This window comes from Aethalodelphis obliquidens, unplaced genomic scaffold (genome assembly GCF_003676395.1).
Source record: "Aethalodelphis obliquidens isolate GAN/ISIS:26980383/991018 unplaced genomic scaffold, ASM367639v1 scaffold16, whole genome shotgun sequence".
Classification (NCBI taxonomy): Eukaryota; Metazoa; Chordata; class Mammalia; order Artiodactyla; family Delphinidae; genus Aethalodelphis; species Aethalodelphis obliquidens.
In genome coordinates this window covers 1865915-1893887 of record NW_020837960.1, presented here as the reverse complement: position 1 = coordinate 1893887, position 27973 = coordinate 1865915, and the positions used below count along the sequence as shown (strand labels likewise).

Genomic DNA, 27973 nt, shown 5'->3' with positions numbered 1-27973 from the left:
TCCAAAACATGCAGTTTGTAGCAATTTCAAAGGTGTTAGTGCAGCACACCATCAACATTACATGGTTAGTTAAGATGCACAACAAAGGAAACATCAAGGATAATCTTACCATATCATCTGTCAGTGTCCTAATATTTAAATGCTGCAAATGAAAGAAACCAATCATATCAGTAATTTATAACAGCTTTTTTAATATTAGTTAATAGAGTACATTTAAAATTCTACAACGCTAAGTTGAATGTAATTCAATTTCTGACAGTCTGATAAAAATGCATTATATATTGTTTTAATCACTTTCTCAAAAAGATGGACAAAAGTTACCTTGAATGTGATAGTCTCCTAAAATTTCTTGTGTTTGTAAACCTCACAAACTAGAAACCTCACTGTAGAACAATAAATATATTCTCCCAAATAACAGTATTAGCTACCATACAGACTTAGAATGCAATGGATATAGGGGTTTAAATAAGATTTTCAGAAAAGTGTTCAAATTATAAAAGTGAAACTTTAAATCTACCATTAGCATGCAGCATAATAGATAATGAAGTACTTTGCTGGCTAATTAACTTAAACAATTCTAATAAAAGAGAAGAGAGTACTGGAATGACTATTTGCATCTTTAACATCGGTTTGATTTATCACCAGTTATTGACAGTAGACACTTTTCAATTTCATTGCTACTTCTTTGAGAACCCTTTTGCCAATTTCCTTGCTAGACATACACAAGGCCACTTTAGAAAGTGAATAAATTAGTTTCCTGCAAAGTGGAGTTGAAAGCAAAATTAAGCATTTAGGGGGGAAAAACAATCCAAGTTTTTATAAATTCTGGAGCTGGGGAAGATTTTGTATTTAAGTAGCTGGAATCAATTTCCAATTCTCCTTCTTCTTATTCATTGTAGCATTAGACCTTTAAAAGGGCAGAGAAAGTGTCAAGCACATTTCCTAAACAGGAAATTAGGTCAGGTCTACGAAAAGTATAAAAGGATATGTGTTAGCAATCATCATCTAACGGAATAAGTGGCAAATAGGTATCAATAAATTCAATATCTATTGACAGAATGAAATTTATCATTCATGCTTGTAACTAGAATGCACTTTCTTTTTAACATCTTTATTGGAGTATAATTGCTTTACACTGGTGTGATAGTTACTGATTTAAAACAAAGTGAATCAGTTATACATATACATATATCCCCATATCTACACCCCCTTGCGTCTCCCTCCCACCCTCCCTATCCCACCCCTCTAGGTGGTCACAAAGCACCGAGCTGATCTCCCTGTGCTATGCGGCTGCTTCCCACTAGCTATCTATTTTACATGTGGTAGTGTATATATGTCCATGCCACTCTCTCACTTTGTCCCAGCTTACCCTTCCCCCTCCCCGTATACTCAAGTCCATTCTCTAGTAGGTCTGCGTCTTTATTCCAGTCTTGACCCTGGGTTCTTCATGACCTTTTTTTTCCTTTTTCTTAGATTCCATATATATGTGTTAGCATATGGTATTTGTTTTTCTCTTTCTGACTTACTTCACTCTGTAGGACAGACTCTAGGTCCATCCACCTCACTACAAATAACTCAGTTTCATTTCTTTTTATGGCTAAGTAATATTCCATTGTATATATGTGCAACATCTTCTTTATCCATTCATCTGTCGATGGACACTTAGGTTGCTTCCACGTCCTGGCTATTGTAAATAGAGCTGCAATGAACATTGTGGTACATGACTCTTTTTGAATTATGGTTTTCTCAGGGTATATGCCCAGTAGTGGGATTGCTGGGTCGTATGGTAGTTCTATTGAGGAACCTCCATACTGTTCTCCATAGTGGCTGTATCAATTCACATCCCCACCAGCAGTGCAGGAGGGCTCCCCTTTCTCCACACCCTCTCCAGCATTTGTTTGTAGATTTTTTGATGAGGCACTTTTATGCTCATGAATCTACCTCGATGATGATCCAGGTTAAAAATTTGTACAGTGTAAATCACTATCCCAGATTCTCCACCCTTTCAGAGAAGATGTTCCTTCTTCTACAGCAGGAAAAACAGTAACTGGAGGGACACAGCATGAGCTTTGCTTATACTAAAGAGAATGCAGCTGGATAAGTGATCATGCCAGTTCTAGACTGAATTACGTGATCAGTAGACCACATATGCTGACCTAGGAGCAAAGAAATAATAATACTGGATTAACAAAAGTTTAATGTTGAATCCTGGGTTGTAAAATTTACTTTTAATCACTATTAACTTCAGCAGTTGAAATTAACAAGTATGCACAGAGGCCCGTGAGAGTGGGTGTGATCCTGAGGCACTTAGGGTCACAATCTCATCCCAGAGACCATGACTAGAATTGAACCCAAATCCACATGGCTACTGTCTGTGTGCTTTCCCACCAGTAGAGATTTCCAGTCCACTGCATTTGGTTAACCACATTGCTCTCTCCCTCTCCAACCAGAGGTATCACCCCAGTCACAACTCACATCACACCTGAAAGGGATAATTTCAAGTTCCTGTGACAAGAAAAAAGGAATAGAGCCAACTTCTGACACAACAGCATTCTAAGTGGCCTAATGCTTGAAAAGTAAGGCTAATGAAAAAGTATCATGCAGAAATCCTCCTTGGAATAGTATGCCACAATAAAGCGAAAACATGTACTAACAAGTGAAATATTCCAAAATGCCAGTTTGAGTTGCCTTGAGGAAAATGCCATAAAGTGATGTTAAAGAAGAGAAAAGAAACAATGAAAGCAGACAAACAATTTTAAGAGAAATGACACTAGGGCCTCTGTAAGATTTATAAACTAAAAACTGCATAGAAGATACAGAAAGTATTATACAGAAAACGTAGGGAATGTAGGTTACGTGATGTAAAATTCAGAAGATGTAAATAACCAAGAGGAACATTTTTATTTACCTTCAATGGCCTAAAATAGGACAGGCTTTTAAATTAGAGTTGGACTCATAACTTACAGAAAAAGAGTAGTCACTCTTGAGTAGAAACGAGACACATAAGGATTCATTTTTTTGGTCATAGTATTTTTTTAATTTTTTTTTAATATCCTTAAACTATTTCATTGAGGATCTAGCAACTCAATTAATTTGTTAAATGCTTGGCCTGTTTTTTAAACACTATATAGGCATGCATGTAAGTCCAATTACAAGCTATACTATTATACACAATCTTTCACAAAAAAGAACACGCAATGAATTACAACAGAATTATAATGCTTACATAGAAAAATAAGAAAACTCAAAGGGATGTAAGCGTGGGAAGTTTAACAGTCTGAGAGACAAGCAAGAAGTTAAGGTCAGGTTCACTATTCCTTCTCTTCTGGGAAACACTTATCTATCAATTCTTACCACCAGCAAGATAAGCCAGTAGGGCATGATGACAGCAAATTCAAGGGCCCATGACAGAACTAGAGATGTTGACTAACAGAGTAAACAGCTGGAAAACTCATCTAAAAATGTTGGTTTCTATATCCAAACAGTACAGACAGAATAAGTTTCAATTCAAGATTCAGCTTTCAGAAAACAGAGATTACATAGGTATTTGTTTACCCACATGCAATCTGAAAGAAACCACTAAACACAAGCTAGCATTAAAAAATTTGAGTAGATCTAAGTGTGAGTAATTTCCCCTACAAACTTAAATGTCTAATCACAGTCCACTTCAAATATGATTGGGGAAAAAAAAGAAAGAAACACTAAATATTTAGTGAAAAAATGTAAAGGTTAGATCAAGTGGCATCCTTTTGTAGGATCTTTGAATGCTAATATTAATTCAAGTTTATTGTAAAGTTTACATTATCTCAAAGTCCTACCTGTTTAGATTACAGACTTCTAAAAAGTGGAGGGAGAGGGAGAAGAGAACGACTGACATAAAATCCTCAGATAACTCTGTGGGGTTTTGGCCTTGCTTTTGGAGATACAAAACTACAAGGGTGACATCCTTAATGTATAAAAGAAAAAAAAACTTTATTATAAAAAAGTATTGCTTTTATACTAGTACTTGAAATACTGTTCAAATGTCTGGTTAACTAAGACACTTAAAAAAATGAAGTATTTCTGTTTTATAGCTACCAGCATGCTCTTTACTATATGGTCTGGTTGGGGAAAACAGGAACTGCCCATATCAATCCAGTTCATGGGTAGAATTTGCTAACATTCATACCAAGTAGGAAACAGAATCATAAAACCACTATTAAATGGAATCAAATAGGAACACTCTTAAAAATAACAACCTGATAGCAACATTAGGGTTATATTTGCCAGGGGGGAGAAAAGTTAAAAGCATACAATTTTAGATATATTAAAACACTTACACCTAGATGTGACTTTGTGACCTTTAGTTACATTATCTGGCCTATGACTCTACAGTGTTAATGCTTTATGACAATGAGATAGAATAAAAGTGGTGATAATATCAAAATATAAACAACTCTGAACACAGGACACTGGTAATTAATTGGCTAAGGTGTGGTACTAAAGCACACTAGGGCTCTTTTCCCAAGCCAAACCTCACCCTTCTTCCTGTGGTCCTATGTTTCTCAAACTGCTAATTCTATTTCTCCCTAAAAAGAAAGCAGCTCTACATGTAGACAGGTTTTCTGCTAATGACAGTTCCTAGGATGAATGGTCAAGAGGATCACTCTGGAATTGAAAGAGAGAACAAGTCTTTATAGATTTTTCTTCAAAAGAACATAGAATCAAAAAAGGGGGGGGGCAGTTTTGACAGAAACACAGAACATCGTCCTCTATATTCCCATTTAAGCAAGGCATCAAAACCTTTATTGAAGACAGTACATAATGTCAAAAAATAGATCCAGAGCTTACAGAGCACTGTGCAAAATGCTGTCAATATCGAGGTATGGAGAACACCACCACCAACTTAGTTGACAAATAAGTAACAAAGACCAAATAAATTATGTAATACAAAGCAACATACAAACCCGAGGTTCACATGCAATGAAAAAAAGATTCCAAGCTGTAACCTAAGCGTTTTAGCAAATTTTACATTTTCTTTCATTGGTTGGCACATGTGGATTAGCAGACAGCAAAGGCTCTGTCCACTGATGTCCTTAGACACGTAAAGGCCCACCAGGCATCAAGCTAGCAGGCTCGGATCACTGTCAGCAGAGGCAATACACAGTAATATTTTAGAATAATCTTTAGCTGTTGCAATTTAATTCTATTAAGTTTACACCACTTAACTGGGTCATTATGAGAAATTAGCAACAAGAGGAAAAATTAAAAAGATTAAAGCCTCCAAACACAAGTGACTTGGACCCAATTCTCATAAACTAGACCCTCCAAACCAAGTGGTTTTCAGCTTGTTAGTGTGCACAAGAAAAACACCAAGACTTTCTTTGTAAAAGTAGATGGCAGGACCTCAGCTTCCCAAGATCCTGGTGCAGTAGGTCTAAGGTGGGGCTTAGGAACCTGTACATTTAAGGGGCTCGAGGGCACTGCTGCTGCAGCGAGTCTGGGACCACACTCCACCACTATCAGCATTAAACATCCCCTGGGCTGCACACAGACCAACGTCTGTCACGTGCCTCATTTAAAATCTATGTCGCAGAAACAAATGAAAAAAAGGGTGCAGACAGGAAGCACAGAGGATTTTAAAGAAGTGAGAGACAGGGAGCTGGTACGGTTGGGACAGGCTTTAGTGCCCTGAAGTGACTGGCACCAATTAGCACTGATTTAAGAAAATTCAACGATCTCTGAGTGCAGGATGAATCACCAATTGCATCACTTATTCAAATACTTAGTCTCTCTCTAAGGTACAATAATTCAATCTCATAAGCATATATTTAGTACTTAAGTATCAAAAATTGTTCATTATATCAAACCACGACATGACACTATTTGCTTGAAAAAACGGGTGACAGGTTCTGATCAACAGAACACAGTTACACCTTAAGGGGAAAGGGCCAGGCTCAGTCCTCTCTTAATCGTAATCTGCTTAATCATAATTATAATGTGCTCAAAGTTTTGTTTTAAAGTCCAGCTTATTCCCTTCCACTAATACACTTATAAATATGTGTTTTAATCTAGTAACATTTCTTATCCACACACCTGTCTTTATTTTAATATCAATGCCAATTATAAAGATTGTAGCAATGTGAAATAATACTACTAGCAACTGTGACACTAAACACAGCTGTGGATGGGTCGAAGAGGTATCTCCCCAGCAACCACACAACACACCTAGATCTGAAAATATTGTTCTTCAAGGGCTCCAGATTTAACAGCTCAGGAGGGTCCAAAAATAATACTGAAGCTTTCCCAACTCTGAGGACAAGAGTAGAGCTGGCTCTTTGATACTATAAAGTAAAGCTTTTAAGCTGCCTCGCTCTTCATGTGGTCATTTTTTTAGTTTGAGGTGGAGAAAAGTGAGAGAGATGTTACGAACAGGTGAGAATCAGAAAAAGCTCACCAGCATCTTTTAATCTGTTCATTTACTCAAAATTGTAATCCTGCCCATCTTAGGATGATAAACACCTGCCCACTGCCCATTTTCCAAGGCTTATGCACCTTAGCATCCAAGAATCCAGACCTGCCTTCTCCATGACTCCTTCTTTGTGAAAGACCAGGTTTCAGAAGGAGGCATCATTCAACCATTTACAGACATGAAAAGATTCATTTCTAAGAGGGCACAAGGTTTTCAAAAGGATCAAAAGTCTACCACATAACTGCTCGAAAACAACCACCTCTCCAGAAAAACCAATTCTCAAATTGCTACTTGTAACTCTCACCTGAATTACACATCACAGGGGCTGAACACCTAACAAGTCATTTTTTATTCTAGCAGAACTCTAGTGTTCCTTTTCTTTCAAAGAGAAAACATAATGACTAATCCTAGTAACACAGCCTTCATACCTATTTTAAGATATTCTCTTCAGCTGTTCCAGTTTCTTTCACTAAATTACCAGATCAAAAACTCTTCTCCAACGGGTCCAGGAAAAGACAATTCAAATCCCTGAACCCCTTTACAAGTTAGGTCTGGTTCGAGGTCATCAGAACCCAAGACCTTTTTCATTATCTGGAGAAGGCTGAAAAGTAAGATATTAGCTGTAGATGGATTTTAAATGGTCCCAGAGCTTCCAAAATCACCCTGAAGTTTATCTAATTACTATGTTATTTCTGAGAGTGCCTCAGCCTCTTAGATGTCATGTCTAAGACATGAATTTAGACTGGATATTCCTGAGACTTATATAGTACCACGCATCACACTGCTCTATATTTGAGAAGGATTTTATTTGTTTACATTTTAGCATCACCATAAGGAAATAAATCTGGTGAAACCTTCTGAGAGAACAATTTGGTGAAACAAATCCTATGTTCAACCTAGTAATTCTACTAGTAATTACTCTTTAACCTAGTAATTCTATTTGTAGAATCTATACTTAGGAAATAAGAAATACAATCAAGTATTCTTATACATAGATATATATCACTACAGCATTATTTTAAATAGCTAGAATTGTAATCAACCTAAAACTTCCCAGAATATGTGAAAGATTAAATTACAGTCTTACCATAGCAAAAATGCTTGCAATATAATGTTACATGAAACAAAGCTGTATTGAAAATTGCATTTGCAATATAATTCTAACTTCATTAATATACACATTTATGGAAAAAAACCAGACAGGAACCACTGTTAATTTTATATATCTGGATTGTGGGATTTGAAACAATTTCTTTTACATTTTTCTGTATTTTCTTAGCTGTCTGGAATGAGCATATTTATTTTTATAATGAGAAAAGTTTTTTTTAATTACTATGGATAATACTTTTCACGCTAAACAGAAAATATAGATTTGTTCCTTTTCAAATAAAAATGTATGTATGAGACAGTAAAAGAAATAAAAATCTAAAAAATCTAATAAATACTGTGAACAGAGACTTTTTAATAGGCTGGATCTTTAATGCATATTTTCAAATACGTCAGAATACATTAAGCACATTATTCATTTGTTTTCTAATCCACATATATAAATTAACCAATCTCAAAAGTCTCCTTGGTTTTGTGAATTATTGATGTTGTCACCTGCTAGAGACTTAATTCCAAGAAAACTATATGAATCACTACATCACAAGCACAAATCCTTTTGACACAAATTCAATTTCTGTGGCAACAATAATATATTGACTTAGCTTTATTTTTCTACTTTGACACTTATTAATGTCAGAAATAAAAGAAATCTATCATTTTTCCTTATTATAAATGTAAACTATCTCATGCCATCTTAAGAAAGCTAAGGTAGGGCTTCCCTGGTGGCGCAGTGGTTGAGAATCTGCCTGCCAATGCAGGGGACGTGGGTTCGAGCCCTGGTCTGGGAGGATCCCGCATGCCGCGGAGCAACTGGGCCCGTGAGCCACAGCTGCTGAGCCTGCGCGTCTGGAGCCCGTGCTCCCAACAGGAGAGGCCGCGATAGTGAGAGGCCCACGCACCACGATGGAGTGGCCCCCGCTTGCTGCAACTGGAGAAAGCCCTTGCACAGAAACGAAGACCCAACACAGCCAAAAATAAATAAATAAATTTAAAAAAGAAAGCTAAGGTAAATACCACTCACTTGATAACTCAATGCAAATGAAGACATGATAACAAAGTATAAGAAATAAGACATGATTGTTCAAGTAAGAACTAGTCTCATAATCCTTTTTGTCTTTTTTCTTTTATTTATTTATTTGTTTGTTTGTTTATTTGGCTATGTTGGGTCTTAGTTGTGGTACGCAGGCTCTTTCGTTGCGGCATGCGGAATTCTCTCTAGTTGTGGTGCGGGAGCTCAGTAGTTGCAACACACAGGCTTAGTTGCCCTGCGGCATATGGAACCTTAGTTCCCCGACCAGGGATCGAACCCACGTCCCCTGCATTGGAAGGCGGATTCTTAACCACTGGACCACCAGAGAAGTCCCTCATAACCCTATTTTTCTACTACGCAATACAATTAGGCTGCCAACATGTGCAAGACACTATATTAAATACAAAGAAGACCCACCCAGTGGTTAAGAATCCACCTTCCAATGCAGGGGACGCAGGTTCGATCTCTGGTCAGGGAATTAAGATCCCACATGCTGCAGGGCAACTAAGCCCACGTGCTGCAACTACTGAGCCTGTGTGCCACAACTAGAGAGTCCACATGCTGCAACTACAGAGCCCAATCGCTCTGAGCCTACACGCCACAACTACTGAGCCTATGCACTCTGGAGCCCACGTGCCACAGCTAGAGAGCTCACACGCTGCAACTACTGAGCCCGTGTGCTCTGGAGCCCGAGCACCACAACTAGAGAGAAGCCTGCGCACCACACCTAGAGAGAAGCCACACACCACAACTAGAGAGAAGCCCACACACCACAACAAAGAGCCTGCATACCACAACTAGAGAGAAGCCACACGCCACAACTAGAGAACTCACGTGCCACAACTACTGAGGCCGTGCACTCTGGAGCCTGAGCACCATAACTAGAGAGAAGCCCACGCACCACAACTAGAGAAAAGCCACGCACCACAACTAGAGACAAGCCCACATGCTGCAACAAAGAGCCTGCGCACCACAGCTAGAGAGAAGGCACGTGCCACAACTAGAAAGCTCATGTGCCGTAACTACTGAGCCCGTGCACTCTGGAGTTTGAGCGCCACAACTAGAGAGACGCCCGCACGCCACAACAAAGAGTCCACACACTGCAACAAAAGATCCCACGTGCCAGAACTAAGACCTGCTGCAGCCAATAAATAAATAAATAAATAAATTTTAAAAGAAAAAAAGAAGAAGAGTGCTAGGAGGTAGAGTCAGAGACAAAAGGGATGGGGGGGGGGTTAAGGGCAAAAAAAAAAAAAAAAAATATATATATATATATATATATATATATAAAGAGGACCCAGTCCCTGCCCTTATGAGCTTACAACCAAAGGAGCAGCAAGACAAGTAGCTGAATAACCAAAATGCAAGACAGTGGGATAAGCACCATAACAGAGGTATTTAATGCTGACAGGAAGAAAAGGCAGCATTTTTAATCGTATGTGCATAAATACTTGCTAATGAACATGCAAACATTATAGCAATGATCTAAAACTAAAGTCAAATTAAGCCATGATTTAGGTAAAACTGGTAGTACAGAATTTGTCCTTTTTACACAATGACAGATTCCTAAAACATTCATTCATTCAACAAATATTAAACATTTCTATGTATTGACAAGGGAACCATCAGTAAATAAAACAAAGATTCCTGTCCTAAAGAAGCTTACCTTCTATTGGGGAACAGACAACAAACACATTAATAAGTTATAGAGGATGTTAGAAGGTGATGAGAGCTCTGCTAAAAATGAAAACTAGCACAAAGTAAGGCAGGCCCAGAAAGCAGGGCTGCAATTTAAAACGTGGGAATTGGGGTAGGCATAAGTCTGAATGGGAAGGTGGCATCTGAGCAGACTGGAGTGGACTAAGGAATCAGGGAAAGTGTTTCAGATAAAAGAGCAGGGAGAACAAAGGCCATTAGGAAAGAGCACCTCTAGGGTTCAGGGAAGGAGGGAGCCAGTGTGGCAACAGCAACATGAAACAAATCAAAGAGGAAGGGGGGCAGATCCATCCCAGGCCATCTTAAGGACATGGGCTTTTATTCTTCTAACAGAACGGTCACAAATGTTTATGTATAAAAACATGTTATAAGTAATCAACTTAACTAGTAAATAACAGTTGAATCCACTTTGCCAGCAGCTCTGCTTTGCTGGGTGTCAGTTGCATTGGACCACCCTCCTTTCAGCTGCTGGGGCCTCTCACATGCTGTGATTTTTCTTTGGGGCTGAGAACTCCAAGCAGTGGCAGTTTCCCAGCACCATCCCTACAGCCAGCATGTTGCCTGGGCCTCAGGAGACTGACAGCTAAAGGGGAGAATACAATGTGAGGGAAGAAAACAGACTGAGTAGGTATTGCACATATAAATTTACAGTAAGGGTGGGTGAACCTTCAGTATCATCAAGAAAAGATCCCAATTCTGTCCCCCACAGCCCTTTTGTTTACAGTTCCTTGGCCCTGGTCCAGGAAGATCCCACACGATCTTCCCGCGGAGCAACTGAGCCTGTGCGCCACAACTACTGAGCCCGCACTCTGGAGCCCGTGCTCCGCAACAAGAGAAGCCACCGCAATGAGAAGCCCACTCACTGCAACAAAGAGTAGCCCCCACTCACCACGCGCAGCAGTGAAGACCCAATACAGCCCAAAAAAATAAATAAAATAATAAAATAAAATAAATAAAAAGAAAGATAAGTATAATTCCAATTGAACGGTTATTAAGTGTTATAACACTGAGTACAAAGTCTTATCTTAAAAGTTGAGGTGATAAGAAGCTGGGGGGATTGTAATTTCTGAAAACTGACTAACACAAAAATATATGTTTTGCTAGGGAGTTTCCCCCTTTATTTTTTTTAAAGTTGCTTAAGTGTAAAATAGAAATGTAATTAATAGTTTTTATATTTTTATTTGTAGAATTTAAGCGTTAGTACATGCCACAAGCCTTATACACCATGTCCTTCCAAATCAGACTAAACATGAGCCACAAAAATATCCACATTTCAAAATCTCATTCAAAAAAACACACACACATACTGTCAGAAATTAATTACAGGGCAAAAGCTAATAAAGAAAATTTAATTTTTAAATTATTGATGTTTAAACTCTTTTTTAAATAATTAAATCACCACTAAGTTTTCCTGCATAATTTGATTACTACGTTTTATTACTACCCTCTAAATTGGTTTGTCACTTAAGTCAAAAAGGTGATTGCATATTTACAAATTTAATATCTGAAAAAGGAGGAAAAAGAGCACAATTCCAGCTCTTACATGCAGTCCCAGTACTATACATAAAATGTGGTTATGTTTTACATCTCTTAGAAATACTAACCAAGCCAGATATCATTATTGCGCATCTAAGCTAACAAAACATCATGCCCGGCCTGGTATATAAAGAACTATAAAACACAGCACCTGCCCTGAAGGAGTTTACAATTCAACAGGTTCTAGAGGAAAACATAAATAACCTGGGTCACTTATTTTCCCTTTTCAGTGATTCAAAAATAATGTAACATATAAGTAACCATCATGCCACTGCTACACACACAGAAACACATGGGTTCCTCACCTTAATACTTTTCATTGCACTTCTCACCCAAAGAAATTTGGGGAATTTGGAGAGAAAAATCCTTGAATGGGGTTACATACAGAGCAGTCCAATACTATATCAAACTTACACTATGTCACACGATGACATAGTGAAATTCCAACACATAAAATTCTATCTCACAACTTAGGTTTTGAACACACCAATTTCTGTAGTCAAGCTGCAGGCTCAAGAAACTACAGCCTAAACTGCCCTTGGCAATCTTCCAACAACACCAAGGAGACTTCAGTGATGACTCTCTAGTAATAACCCAAGTATATTTGTAAAGGATTTCTGAAAACACATAGTTTCATATTGATTCATATTCATAATTTCACATTTCATATTGATCATCGCACGATTCAAACACACTAATAAAATGAGTCAACAAGGTTTATGGGGAAGTCAGCAGCTGACAGCAAAAGGCACGGGAAGGCCCCCAGTGATCTTAATAACCTATTGCAAATGACCAAGGACTGCGGGTATAACTTACATATAACATTGTGTAAGTTAAAGACATACAATGTGTTGATCTGATACATTTATATTTTGCAATATGATTGCCACAGTAGCTTTAGCTAACCACCTCTATCACTTCATATAATTATCATTTCTTTTTTGTGTGGAGAACACTTAAGATCTAGTCTCTTAGCAACTCGGAAGTTTATGATACAGTATGGTTGACTATAATCACTATGCTATACATTAGCTCTCCAGAACTTATCTTCTGATTGTAAGTTTATACCCTTTAACTCATCTCCCCAAAGTTTATCTCCCTTAACACATTCCCCCACCCTTCTTTTTCAGATTCCACACATAGGTAATATCATATAGTATTTGTCTTTCTCCCTCTGGCTTATCTCACTTAGCATAATGCCCTCAAGGTCCAACCATGTTGTCACAAACGGCAGAATGTCTTTCTTTCTCACAGGTGAATAAACATTCTTTGTGTGTGTGTGTGTATATATATATATATACCATATCTTCTTTATCCATTCAACTGTTGATGGACACTTAGGTTGCTTCCATATCTTGGCTATTGTGAATAATACTGCAATAAACATGGGAGTCCAGATATCTTTTAGAGGTCCAGTTTTCGTTTCCTTTGGATATATACCCAGAACTAGGATTGATGAGTCATATGATAGTTCTATTTTTAATTTCTGTAAAACCTCCGTACTGTTTTCCATAGTGGCTGAACCAGTTTACATTCCCACCAACAGCGCACAAGGGTTGCCTTTTCTCCACATTCTCACCAACACTTGTTCTCTCTTCTTGATGACAGCCATTCTAACAGGTGTGATCCCATGCCTGTTTCTGTCATCGTTGATGTCGTTTTGCTCATAAACCCATCATTGAGGGTAGCTTCAGAGGCTAAGAAAGTGTACCATCTTTGCCTGAACAAGATGTACAAGTTATCCAGCAGGAATAAACTGTCACATCATTGGAAGGCAGTCTGACCTGTAGATGGCCTGTGCCTGAGGCCACAGGCAGTCCATTTAAACATGAATGTGGGCCAAAGTCTAGCATTAGCCACTAGCCACATATGGCTATTTCAAAAGTTAATTCAAATTAAAAAGTCAGCCCTTTGGTAGTATTAGCCACATATGACTAGTGAATATCAAATCGGACACAGCAGAACAGAACATTTCCATCATCACAGAAAGTTGTACTTAACAGCACTGATCTAGGTGGTAGTAAAAGCTAATGAAATGAATGAGCTCATGCTGGAAGGAGGTATCAAGTAAAAAAAGTAAAAGATCAAAGAGACAGTACTTGGGAACACTAAGAGGGTAGGAAGAGGGATGAGCAAAGATTAGAAGAGAAGAATAAGTTACAGCAAAGGTTTGAAGAAGTGAGGGATCAGTGCTAATACCTTGACATCTAGTAAGATGAACCTTGAAAATCGGCCACTGGGTTGGCAGTTGTTGACCTGCCAAAGCAATTTCAGTGGAATGACAGAAGCAAAGACAGGTTGAGGAGCCTATGGGAGGTGTCTGAATCCCTCCCTTATGAGCGCACTCTACCCTTGGCCGATGCCATCATGACAGCAGCAGCAAGCTAAGAGCTATTTAGTACTTACATGTTAACCCCCATTATAACACATTGAAACATCATGTCTAACCTATAATACGGGTACTACTGTTCCCACATCATACATGAAGAAACAAACAACAACAACAAAAGTAATTTCCCAAGGTCACACAGCTACCAATTTCAGAGCCAGGACTTAAACCCAGGTTAACTTCAGGGCCCGAGTTCTTTAAAATTACACAATATGGACTCCCTGGTAATACCACACACTTGGTCTGTACCACTATTTTCCATGCCAGACTGAATGGGAGCCTCTTGAAGTCAAGAACCAAACTGTACCCACCTGTGCTATGCTTGGTATTAAAGGCCATTCAAATATTTACAGAATAAATGAAAACAGCTAATTCACAGAATTTGGCTATAAGGGAAGGAAACAGCATGGTATTGAGTGGGTCACAGGGTCATGGGAAAGTTGGAGAGGGAGGTTGTTTGGTTTTGCTTCTGCTTTTTCTTTCAGAATGGAAGATATCTGAGCATTCTTACGGGATGGAGCCTGTGAAGAGTGAAACAGCTTCATGGAATGGGACTGGATCAAGATCAGTGGCAAAGGGATTAACCTTGAATAGAAAAACAGACACTTATTCTGTGGATATTGGAAGAGAAAGGATGAAGAGTTGCAGATATAGAAGATAACAGCAGCAGTAGCAGGAAATTGAGCCAGTTCAAGCAGTACGGCCTTTATTTTCTCTCTGAAGAATGTGTCAAGGTGAGTGTGAAGAGTCAGGAGAAACCATCTCTAAGATCATTTCAGCAAATGCTGTGGCATGTTCCTGTGCAGTATCAAGTGGGAGCTTCACACACACAGAGAATATCATTAAAGGATCCAAAAGAAAATAATAAAAGTCATCATTGCCTCTGTATGGGGAAAATCTGAACTGGTGGTCTAGGATGTAAGGGAGTCTTAGTGAATTTCACTCTGAACTCATACACTGTTGGGCTTTTTAAGAGTTTCACACATTACTTTTTCAATTTAAAAAACGATTTACAACAAAAAGGAATCAGGCCCATAGAGAAGGTAAAAAGAGTGAATACATACAGTCTCAGCATAAATGCTGAGAGAAGTAAAAAAGGACGTAACCAAAAAGCTAGTTCAAAGCCAGGGCTCTGGCCCAGCCTGGCTGCTTTCACATCCATCATTCCCTGTTCCCAGCTGCAGGACCTCAGGACCATCCCCAAACCTCTCTCCCTGCCTCAGTTCCATCAAGTGTAACACAAGGGTACCTACTTCAAAGCATTGTATTAGGACTAAGTGATTAAAAGAGTATCCAGCCCACCAAGAGAGCTGAATAAGCATAGCTATCATGATGATGACTGTGATCAACATCTCTGAAGACCCTGCTAATCAGTGAGTCTGTAGATTCCTGATGTCTAAGGGCGTCAGTTCACAGAGCTGGAGGGGTTTCCACCAGGATGCAGCAGCACGGGTCAGCCACAGAGAAGCCTATCAGGTTGTTCCAGTCTTGGAGATAGGAGGCAAGTGGACAAGAAGGCCAGAGCTGCTTTATTTATTTATATTCTACCTTATGGCAGGTTTGAGGAGGCGAGGAACGTGAAGGCATCCTAGTTCAAAAGGAAGCCCTGGGTTACTTTCATAGGGTGTGGGTTTAGTGTAGAGCAAGTGTTGTCAGCAGGAGGCTGACAGAGAAAGAAAGAGAGGCAAGGTCAAGGGATGGAGGTCTAGATGAAACAGAAAGGAGGGGATATATGTCCAGGGACCAAGCCTCTTGGCATGTTCCCCACTGGAATTAAGGTCAGGTCCCTGGACACAATGCAGGTGTCCAGCCGGAATGGAGGAAGGAGGAGGGAGGGGGGAAGCAGAAGAAAGGTCAAAATGCTGTCAATAACTGAGATCATGTCACATGCCCTTCAAGATGACCAGCCTGAGAGAATTCAACACTACAGAGGTGGAATCTCCCCTATTTTGGGGTTCGGGAACCAAAAGAATAAAACTACAGTCTCCCACTTACAAAGTTGCAACTTTACGATGATGTGAAAACTATACTCATTCAATAGAAACTGTACTTCAAATTTTAAATTTTGATCCTTTCCTAGGCTAGTGATAGATAGGTGGTAGGATACTCCCTCGTGATGCTGGGCGGACAGCATCCGCAGCTCCCATCAGCCACGCGATCACGAGAGAAACAATCACTCTGGACCCACACAACCAGTCTGTTTTTCACTTTCAGTACAGTATTCAATACATGAGATATTCAACACTTTATTATAAAATAGGCTTTGTGTTAGATGAGTTTGCTTGACCATAGGCCAATGTTAAGTTTTCCAAGCACGTTTAAAGTAGCCTAGGCTAAGCTATAATGTTCAGTAAGTTAGGCATATTCCATGCATTTTTGATTATATTTTCAACTTACAACAGGTTTATTGGGCCCCAACCACATGGTAAATCCAGAAAGATCTGGAATAACAGCTGTCATGTATTAACTGTTAGGCTCTGTGCCCAAGCTATTGTAACATGCATTACCTCAACTAATCGCCACAATACTACGATTATCTATTCCATTTTACAGATAGGATAACTGAGGCACAGAAGTTAATTTTCCCAAGGACATACAGCCATATTTGAATCCAGCCCAAGCCCTCTTTATCACAGTGGTTGGAGGGTTGGAGGGGGTATTCTAAAGCCATGCTGCCAGGCCCCTGGAGGAGCTTGAGTCGGCAGGTTCAGTTCTCCAATGACCCAGATGTTTCTGGTAGTCTTTACATGCCCTCACCCACCACCAATGCAATCTTTTATAAAAATAAAATAGACATTTAGGGTATACCAATATTATTTAAATTAAAATTAATCATGAATAGATTAATGAACCAGGTGGTGTAAGGTTACAAGAGTAGTTTTGCATAGATTTTCAATTAGCCAAGTGTTCACATCATAAGCTCAAGCCTATATCAGGCACTACCATGAGAGAAAGTGACTTCCAAAAGCTTACAAACATATGCATACAGCAACTGAAAGCAGGCTCGAGATAACATATCAATAAGAGCAAAATGATACCCTCAGAAGATAGGATGAGTGCAGTTAGAACATGGTTTTAATGAAGACCATCACCTTTTATAAAGAAATGAAACTGTCATACTGAGTTTCTGAATGTACATTATGTGCATTCTATTTTTCATGTTCATTTCTCGGGCTGTCAATTTTTCATTAGAAATGAATTGTAATTGTCTTTATGAATTGCATTCTATCCAATGTTTTGATAAACAAAAACAGTTTAATACTACAGTACAGTCCATAATCAATGTCACCAATTTGTAAATCCTGGTTAAAAACTGAATGTTACAAAGTTTCATTTTTATGACACCCAAATAAACAGCCTGCCTCAGGAAAATGCAGCAATTATAGGATAAACTCCCCCGCATCTTGGGAAGACACCTCACAATAAAATTAGCTAAAGAAATGTAACATTACAGATCTTACAATTAGATTAATCCATGTATCTTACTGAGAGTTTCAAGAAATTCTACACCTTAACCCCAGAAAAGGCATATACTTTTTTTTTTCTTTTAACATCTAGAATGACCTAGAATTAGCAATAATTTCCTTGGAGAGCTTTGAGCAGGTTATTTAGCCATCTTTAATCCATGAAGGTTTGACGTAGACCACAGCTACTTGGGTATACCCCAAGGCCCTCAGCACACAGGATGCTCTTAGTACATGTTTGATACATTAAATCCCAGTGCCCCCTTTATTTCTGGTATTTAAGATGGGCTATGATGCTCAAAGATAGAGAGATTAGAAAGTTATTGGATATTAATTCCATTCATGGATCTATTTTTAGGGAAAAATACCCTTTTTTTCTGGTATTTAAGATGGGCTATGATGCTAAAAGATGGAGGGATTAGAAGGTTATTAGGTATTAATTCCATTCATGTATCTATTTTCATGGAAAAGAGAGAGATATATATTGGAAACCCCCACAACAACAACAAAAATACTAATCAAAATTTTTTAAAAATTAAATCCTGTAAGCCCTTACTTCAAAGAAATGAAGAGTAAATATTATAAGGAGATATAAATAGAAAGGGAAGAAATGAACATTTCAATAGAATTTATGATGTTTCATTTCTGAAGCTTACTGGTGAACAGTTACATTGTGTTCTATACCTCTTTTGTATGATAAAGTATATTGTTTAAAGATTGCAAGGGAAATGTTGACCCTTAGAAAAGCACTTAAGAGGTAAACTGTTTTAAAGCACATTGTATGCATCCTTCACTACTGATAAATACTTACTAATCACTTTTCGCTCTTCACGAAACAAAAGACTAAACAAAGGTGCAAAACCTTTGCCTGTTCAAGGACTCTCCTAACATCTTGTCTTAAGGCATCTCCAGGTTCCTCAAACTGAGGTCTGCAGGGCCCTTCCACAGACTCTCCGATTCTATCAGACTTTTGAAACTTTGTATTTTTCCAAGATTATATTAAACATTAGAAATAAAGCAAGCATGTTCTGTACAATCTGAATGACCCCTCTAGAACCACGTTCCATCAGGCACTTTTGGTGACCATGCCTGCATCTGTGTGCTCTACCAATATGGTATCAGCAGGCCCAACAACATGGACATCATGCCACGTACAGTTCACAAGCTCCTGCACTTAAGAAGAATTCAGTTTCGAAAAGTTCTAATTCCAAAATGACACTATTCAAGGAACGATATACCCAAAGCTATGGAAAGTTAAATTTCAAGAGAAAAATGAATATAGAGGCTGGTGGTCTTGGCTCCAATTCTTTCTGCTCTTTATCAACAGTTTCATATAATTTACTAAAAAAAAAAAAAAAAAAATTTACATATGGCTCTTTTCTTTTTATCATAAGAGTTCATTACTTCATCCAGAACCTCAAGTCCAGACCTTGTGAAAATAACAGGGATGTTAGATAACAGGCCTCCACCAACAGTGTGCAGCCAGATCTTTGGAGCCATCAGTCTGTGCTTAGCCTCCTCAGCTCTGGAATTCCATTTCTGTCCAAGAGTCAAGTTGACAAAAAGGAAAACAGCAAACCACACACATATCTTTCCAGTATTAAATCCAACAGTGATGACTTAATTTCAACAAAAATAATTATCAATCACATTAATGTTGTTAATTTAAATTTTATGGGTTTTATACCTTTGTTTTGGATTTTATATGTAAATCTGTTTTGTAAAAGAGCCATAAGCATAAAGAGTTATACTTGGTTTTATATCTATACATATATAAGTAACATTTTTACTATCATTCAATCCACAATGGAGTATCACAAGAATTTTTTTTTTCTAAGTTTGAGGTCATTTCCTTTGCCAGTTTCTTTTTGTAAGTTTCGTTGGTACCTAAGTTTCATAGTTGCATAAAACTCGTTTTACAAATAAGAACATACCCCTCAGAAAGCTCCAGAAACTTGCTCTGACCTTTCAGTAGTAAGAATCAGAAGTCTGCATCAATGCACCTGTCACCACCTGACCTGCCAGGATAAGACCTGGGAACAGAATGCCTCCGCCTCAACATGAGGAAAAAGTCTGCTCCAATTAAGATTTCCCAGTATAAGAAAGTTATTCCAATATCCAATGTAACATCCCCAATGCCCTAAAATCTAGACCAAAATTGTACTACTATTACTACTAATGACGACAACAACAAACCTATAAATGGTAAATATTTAGAGGTTACAGTGCTGTTACAGGTCCTGTTCTCCGCCCATCACATTAACTTTTAAGCTTCCCAACAACCCCATTTTACACATGAGGAAACAGGCACAGAGAGAGGCTAAGTTCACCCAAGTTCACACAGCTAATATGTGACATAGCTGGAATCGAAGCCCTAAAAATGGTACAAGTCACTGCTTGTAAACATCATTCATAATGCCTCTTCTACAAAAAACTGTGAGAAAGGTTGGCAGTGGGTCCTTTGAAGAATAAAATCTATGGCAAAGCATTTCCGAGTACTTTTCATTCATTAGATAGAAACTTGAATACTCCAGCACCAAAACTTAACTTACTGAAACTCTGAAATTCTCCTGTAAGTTAATAATGATTATGTGATTTGCTATTTGAGAAAATTACTCCCAATGGTAAGGTATTTCAATGCCACCCTGCTGCTATTGAGAGAAAGTTACCTTTGTAGATCCTGTTCAAAGAAAGCTGGTGCTTTGATCCTTAATATCTCATAAAGTAAAAGGTTATGCTTAATCTATATTTTATAGACCTAAAAGTCAAATTAGTTTCTGGGATAAACAAGCAGAGTGTGATGGTAAGCATATTCTGTAGCATTCATTTCATTCCTAGTTTGGAGGATACTATGTGCTGAGTTAAAGACAATTACGTTAGTGTAATACATAGCAGTTTTTTCTTGTATTATTCTGCAAGCATAAACAAGTTATACACAGGTTAATTTACATTCTATGTAAAAAGCCAATTTTAAATCCAATCTACAAGGCAGTAAATATATAAAGATTCTAGGACACAGCAATAAAGTTATGCCGTATAGTAGAGTTAATTTAAGACAACAATAAAAACATGACAAATTTTCACATTCTACCAACTGCGCAAAGGTATTTCAGGTAACATCTGTTCAGAAGCAATTGTTACAAGACAGACTAGATGAGATGCAAGGTTTCACAGTGCAATAAATGTATGTCAGTTTGCTTCTTCATAATTAAAGACCCAAGTCTTTGAAAAAAGCAATTAAGCCTTGCTCTAAATCTAAGACAATTATCCCTGCTCCCACCCCTTTTTACTCACAAAGAAAAGATCCAAAGTGATCCAGAAGTAATAAATACCATATATTATCTATTTTCAGCAGCTAAATATACTCCCCAAAAGCCACTTGATATATTTTGTTCTCTTGATAAATCATCTATTAACAAATAAAAGTAAACTTATTTTTCCTGTTAGAAGGATAGAAGAAAAGAAAGTCTGGGATGATTCAGAGCAATTTACATTCAACGCTCTGTATCCGCAGGTTCTGAATCTGACTAGTCAACCAAACACAGATCAAAAATATTTGGGGAAAAAAAGTTCCAGGCAGTTCCAAAAAGCAAAACTTGAATTTGCCGCACACTAGCAACTATTTACATAGCATTTACATTGTATTAGGTATTATAAGTAATCTAGAAATGATTTACTGGAGAATGTGCATAGGTTATATGCAAACACTATGCCATTTTATGTAGGGGACTTGAGCATCCATGGATTTTAGTATCCAAGGAGGGTCCTGGAGCCAACCCCCTGTGGATAACGAAGGACGACTATACTTAGAAGACTGGACTGAATAAAGTGATTTTTACCTTATGAAGGTTTCAGTGCCTGCTAGGTTAGGTGGAGTTTTGACATGAATAAAACTCAGGTGCCTAAAGCCTTCAACTAAGAACACCATCTCCAATTCTTGACAGTGTAACTCTAGGACAACTGAGAGCATCACTTTAACTGAGGACTCAATGAAGAAATAAATTCAAAAAGAGCACATAGAAATCACCTGTATCATTATCATAGTTGCTTTATGATAATGATACAGCACAGCAAGATGAATGAAGGTTCTAGTCATTATTCCAGGAAACCAAACTGTGGTTATCTAATATTCGCTCAAATCACAAATCTTCCAAAATAAACGATACCACAGGAAGAGATTTAAATGAATCTGATGGTTCTCCTAAAACATACATTTATAAACTATGAAACCAAAACTTTCAATGTGGTCATCCTCATAACTGCTGTTAGTTTCCTGTGGCTGCCGTAACAAATTACCACAAACCTGATGGCTTAAAACAGCAGAAATGTGTTCAACTGGGCTAAAATCAAGGTGTCAGCAGGGCCGATCTCCCGATACGGGAGAAGGGTTCCTTGCCTCTTCCAGTGTCTGATGGCTGCCAGCATTCTTCGGCATGTGGCTGCAACCCCAATCTCTCTGCCTTGTAGTCACCTCACCTTCTCCCTTTCTGTAGTCAAATCTTCCTCTGCCTCCTTCTCATAAGGAAGTGTGTTTGCATTTAGGGTCCACCCTGATAATCCAGGAAAATATCCCCATTTTTTAAAACTTAACTTAATCATGCCTGCAATGTCCTTTTTTTGTCATACGGTAACGTTCACAGGTTCCAGGAATTAACGTGAATGTTAAGACGTGAATAACTTTGGGGGATCATTATTCAGCCTACCACACCTGCCTCCAAATAAGCCCAAGGAAATAAGGCGAGCAGGCACTATTCTCACCAAGCCCACTACGATTTCAACTCTCAAGTTCCCAGAACAATAAGCAAAAGTTCTCCAACCTGATACCTCTTCCCACCTCACAATCTGCCTATAATCAGGAAATCACTAATTCTATATTCATGAAAGGCATTACTAACTATTGTTAATGGTTCCTGAATGAAAAAAGAAGCAGTAAAACAGTAAAAGTAAAACTCCCACTAGCATGGGAGAGTAATACAGGATAGGGATTAAGGATGTGTACTCTGAAGCCAGCTTGCCTAGGTTCAAATCCCAGCCTCACCCACTGGCAGCTGTGCAACCAAAGGCAATTTAACCTCTGTTCCTCAGCTTCCCCTTCTAGCAAACAAGGCTAATTAATACTATCCACCTCATAGGCTTGTTATAAGGATTAAAGCACTTGAAAGTTATGAAGCACCTAGAACAGTGCTCGGCTCACTAAGGTTAATTGTTATTGCTAACAATGACCAAACACAGTAGACATACAGATATTAATGGACATGGTGAAAAACCTCTCACAACCAAAACTGATGGTACTGTAATGACATAACTGGACAGTAACAATCTATACAATGGAAACCATGATTAGATAGATGCCAGATTTACACTAAAGTCTGTGAGAACTTAAAGGATATTCCTAATTGAAAAAGAAGAGCTACTCTTCCAGCTTGTATCATGGAATTTACTGGCCCCCTTTCAAAGGGCTGGCACACATCCTAGAGACGGAAACTTCTCCAGAAGCCACACGTCCTGCTCTCACTCTGGATCTGGTAGCCACCACTGTGCGTACTGTGTGCTTCTAATAGTGGGAGGTAAGAATGGAATGCCCAGACTCACTGACAGGCTTTTCACGACGAGTAAGAAACTGTTTTGTTTTGTTCTAGAAGGGAAATAGGACCCGGGTCCAGGTACTGACGCTGTGACCTAGGGCAGGTACAAGTTTAATGATCCTACTGAATTCTATTCACCTTCACAGTCTTCACCCAGGTTCTTGCACTGTCCTTCCAGCCTCCACTGGTTGCAAGCCATCTCCCAGTAACTATCCCAGTAACTTAATACACACACACTGCTTGCCATATTCCCTGCTGAAACCAAGTTGGTTAGTTCGCAAGCAGCCCAAAAGAAGTTGATTCATTACGCAGACAAACTATCCTACGTTTATAATAGACAGACTTCTACTATTTACACACATCTATGGGGAGAAGTGCTATGCTAGAGATGTTTATAAACAATTCAGAAGTAACTTGAGGTCCACAACCAAACATGCAGTAGAAAACAAGGATTTGTTTGTCTGCTTTATCCAGGTTCAAAGTAAAACAGGATTTTTACACTTTTACCTTCTTACACTAAGACAAGAGTCAGTGGCCAGGTTAGCCCTGAGTTCCACTACCAGTCTGTAGCTTTGTGGTTGCAAACACCAAGCACCTACATTATCCCTACTCCTGTCCCATCACCAACACGCACTACTTGTTCCAGTCAAAAGCAGCTGCCCCAGGCAACTACAGGACCTAATGACTAGGTGACCTGAAGAGATTCAGGCTAGCTAGCATCACTTCATCCCAAATCAAGAGAAAGCCAAGAACCAACTTGATGTCTGGCAATACAGCAGACTGAACAACCAACAATCATTTTTTGAGGCATTGCAGAAATCTCGTGAGGAAGAGGTGGTCTCCAAAGATCACCCTCCAACCCATTAACAAGTGTTACTGGAGTGGGACTGAGAACAGTGAGAAGTAGGCAGACTGGGAAGGGCTGCTCAGAAGGTAACCTTGAGATTGGGATACTGAGCCTAGGCCAGGACAGGGTTAGAGCTGAGCCTGGAACCCCAGGCCCTCTAAGAGTCCAGTTCAATAGGGAGGTGGCACCCCTAGGCTCCTGGTGGAAACAGACTCAGATCATCTCCAGAGAAAATCCTCCCCGGTTAGGCCTCCTAGAAGACAGGTTTAAGACAAAGCAATGAAATTATTGAATTTGAAATTATTGAAATACAAAGTTTAACAAGCGCAGAGGGAGAGACCAAGCTACCATGGGCGCAAGTCAATGTCAGACAGTTCAAAGATGCACATACCAGAACTGCCAAATAAAGAATAAAAAGAGTAAAGTAGGAATTGTCTAAAGAAATAAAGGAATAAGAAACAAGGAATATCAGGAATACAGTAACCAAGCAGATTGGAAAAAGAAGCAAATGGAACTTACAGAAATAAAAAATAATTGATAACACACATATTCACAAGTTAAATAGATTAGACATAGCTGATAACAAAATTAGTGAAATGTAAATAAAATACCAAGAAATTACCATGTAAGCAAGAATCTAAATTAGTTTGCGAGATTACAAAGAATCCAAATTACTTCTAAATTAATTTAAAGTTTTGATTCAAATCAGACCCCTATCTAAAAACACACACAGTATTTTAGATGTCTTTATTAAATTTAAGGCTTAAAAGTGTTGTCTTCAGACATTTTTTTCATCTTTACAAAATACCTAAGAAATGAAAAACAGCACAGACCCTAGAACTCACATCACCTGATACTTTTCTCAAGGAAACTAAACTTAAATATTATCTTAGGTTCTGTTTTCATGACCTCCGTTCTGGAATGAGTCACAGAAAATTACACTTCATGTATTCCAGAGCACAGAAGTCGGAGACCAAATGGAATGACAACATTAACCCAGATGGTAAACTGTAAAAGGAAGAAAAGTCATTGCCCAGTGGATTCTTCTCATATGGGATAGAATCTTTCATTGCCAGTCTAACCCTATCTTATTTATTCCTCAGCTCTGTCAAGATAACAATCAACAACATAGTTGATCCTCCTGTGAAATTTCACCATTCCTATGGCCATGTTGATACTTAATTTTGTGTAATTAATCCATGTTGTCCCTCATTTTCAGTATTCTGATATATCTCTTAGCTCTGCTCTCAGTTTTATTCATCTATCATTTTTAATTGTTATATGTAGCTACTCACTCCTCCTCCAGAAGACTTTATTCCCTTAATTTGTGTATCCTGACTTACATTCCTAACAACTTTCATTTGTTCACAGAAGGCACATGCTGTGCTGTAAAATTTCACCTATGACTAAAATGTTTTTCCATATTCCTAAGTAAAATGGAGGGGTTAGTATTAAATTTTCAATTCCATTGGTCCCACCCCAAATGTATCCACTCTCTATGTGATTAATTTGTGATTTATTTACACACACACAACAAAACAATCTTCACTGTCTATTCTTTCACTAGTTGATGCCAACAGAAAGATTTACAAGGCGCTAATCATGACACTTCCTTTGACTGTTGAAGTGAGTCAGAGAAGCAACCAGAACAGCAGGTTTCAAATACTTAGACTTCTTTCCAAACTAAACATTCTTTAGCAGTGACCACATGACCCGCCAATTTTAAACGAGCTGTTTCAACTTGGAAAATCATAATCTACTTTTAAAAATTCTTCTTGGGATTTAAATATTAAGCAGAAAAAGAAATACTATCACCTAAAAGTTCACTTTGATATATCTCATACCCTCAGATGCTGGGGGGGAAAGGAAAAGTTTAACTTAAAAAAATGTGAAGTCCATAGTGACGTCAATATTCAGACATTTGAACTGCTTCTCACGTCAGCCTTAAAAAATCTGGGGCAACACACTGATCAGGGTATTTGTCAAAGGATCCAAATAGAATTGGACCCTGCCGTCATAAGTCTACGAAGAGATTGACAGCTCTGACAATCTAGAACAAAATGTAGCCCCCAGTTAGGCCCTGTGGTCCCACCCACGCTGTCAGTCAGGTCAGAGCTGAATGACATTGAAGGACCCGGGACCGAGCCGCAGCCTACCGGCACTGTGGGAGCTGCCCCACCCCCCAGCTTCAGGCCTAACTTACAAACTTAGGGCGTTTCTCTCCAGGCTCCTCGGGGCCTCCGGGCGGCGGAGGGTGCTGGAGGCCCTTCCTGCGCGGCATCTTGCTGTCCCGGCAGCTGCGGAACGAGGCGGAGGAGGGATAGGGGGCTCCGGCGGCCGAGCCCTGCGCCGCGGGGTGCAGCCGTGGCCGGTACCGATCCATGCTTCCCCGCAGCTCCGGGGGAGTAGGAGAAGAAAGAAGGCGGGAGCTCTACAAGCCACAGGCGGGAGCCCAGGCGTCTGCGGCGCACTCGCCTTCCCGGTTCCGCCCCCCACGCCGCCAGTTGGGTTCAGCCCAACCGCTGCCTCCCGGGCCACATCCAACACATCCGAAAATTCCCGCCGCCGCTGACCGCCCGGGACCCGCCAATCGCGCGCTGCGCGGTCAGTGACGGTCTCGGGAGCCGCCCCTTCCGGGAAAAAGTAAACGTGATTGGCTGTTCCGCCCGTTCTTTTCGCTGTTCAAGCTTCTGTTGGTCCAGGCAGCCCACCTTAAGGGAACTGGGCGGGATTGGGTTTGGGGAAGTGTGGAGAATTTATGGGGAAGTCTCTTGTCTGGGTGTATTTGGAATTTGGAGAATGGGTTCTTGCTAACCTGGGAGTCTGGCGAGACCCGCCCTACACCACCATATGAACAGCGCTGGGATGTGAAATCATCTGCTAATCTTCTCTGCAAGTCTCGGGAGGTCTCGGTGCGATGGCCACTGAGAAAAGTAGTTCTGGGACCCGTACTTGAAGGGGTGCTAAGCGGGAGAGAACCACAGCGCCCACGGCGCTCCATAAGGATGCTTTCTCAACAGATTGTCAGAATGCCTGCTGAGTGCCGGAGTACTGCGAGCCCGCTCAGGGTGGCAGAGACGGCCACCAAATATCAGCGCTGGGCCACGCCCTTAGGGAGCTCACAGTCTAATGTGCTTCACAAATCCTTACACAAATAACAAAATAATGTAAATGTTACAGCAGTTATTTTAAAAGTTCATTGAGAACAAAAGGGAGAGGAATTGACATTAAATCTGAAGGAGGGGATTTGGAAAGACGAAAGGAAGCATGCCTAGATTTCCTCTGAACAGAAAAGAGTGGCAGGACTTTCAGATAAAAGACGTTCCAGGCAGGAGCAAGGCCAAGAGGAGTGAAGATCAAAGAGTTGAAAAAACTTCAAGGGCATGTAATGAAGGGCCTCGAGCGAAACCATTCCGAAGAGTTTATTGTGTATAGCCAAGGTCGAGATACAAGGCCAAAGCGGTTTTCCCATACATAAGCGTGTTTTCTTTCCCCTTTAAAAGCAGTCTCTCCCTTTGAACTATTTCCTTAAGCTACCCATCTTCTGACTCCATGGAGGTGGTGTGGGTAAACATGCAGTACTGATTTGGGTACAAGAAACAACTCTTAAGAACTCAGGAGATTAGCACAGAGGTTGAGAAAATGGGCCTTAGTTTCAAGTAAGTCTTCACACTACAGTTTTTTTTTGGGGGGGGGGTTGTTTGTTTGTTTTATGTTTATTTGTTTTTATATTTGTTTACTGTACCAAACTTTCTGTGCCAGTCTCTGTCCTCAAAAATCACCTTATTTTTAGGGGAAAGTCCAGGAGAACAGAAAGTTCAGGAGAACTGCAAGTCGTTCCTATGTAT

General features: G+C 39.3%; 1 protein-coding gene across 2 annotated transcripts in view; it reads right to left on the bottom strand.

The window, feature by feature from the left end:
• DIAPH3 (diaphanous related formin 3) overlaps positions 1–26733 on the bottom strand; it is a 546908-nt gene extending 520175 nt beyond the window's left edge. Inside the window, exons 1-2 of one of the 2 annotated variants that reach the window (XM_027116137.1) lie at positions 26329–26733; positions 110–142 (exon numbers count right to left, since the gene is read on the bottom strand). In XM_027116137.1, the coding sequence (XP_026971938.1) occupies positions 110–142; positions 26329–26508 (213 nt within the window). In that variant the 5' untranslated portion in view covers positions 26509–26733. The remainder of the gene's footprint in view (positions 1–109; positions 143–26328) is intronic. The other variant, XM_027116138.1, reaches the window with a different exon arrangement.
• Positions 26734–27973: the final 1240 nt, after the last annotated feature.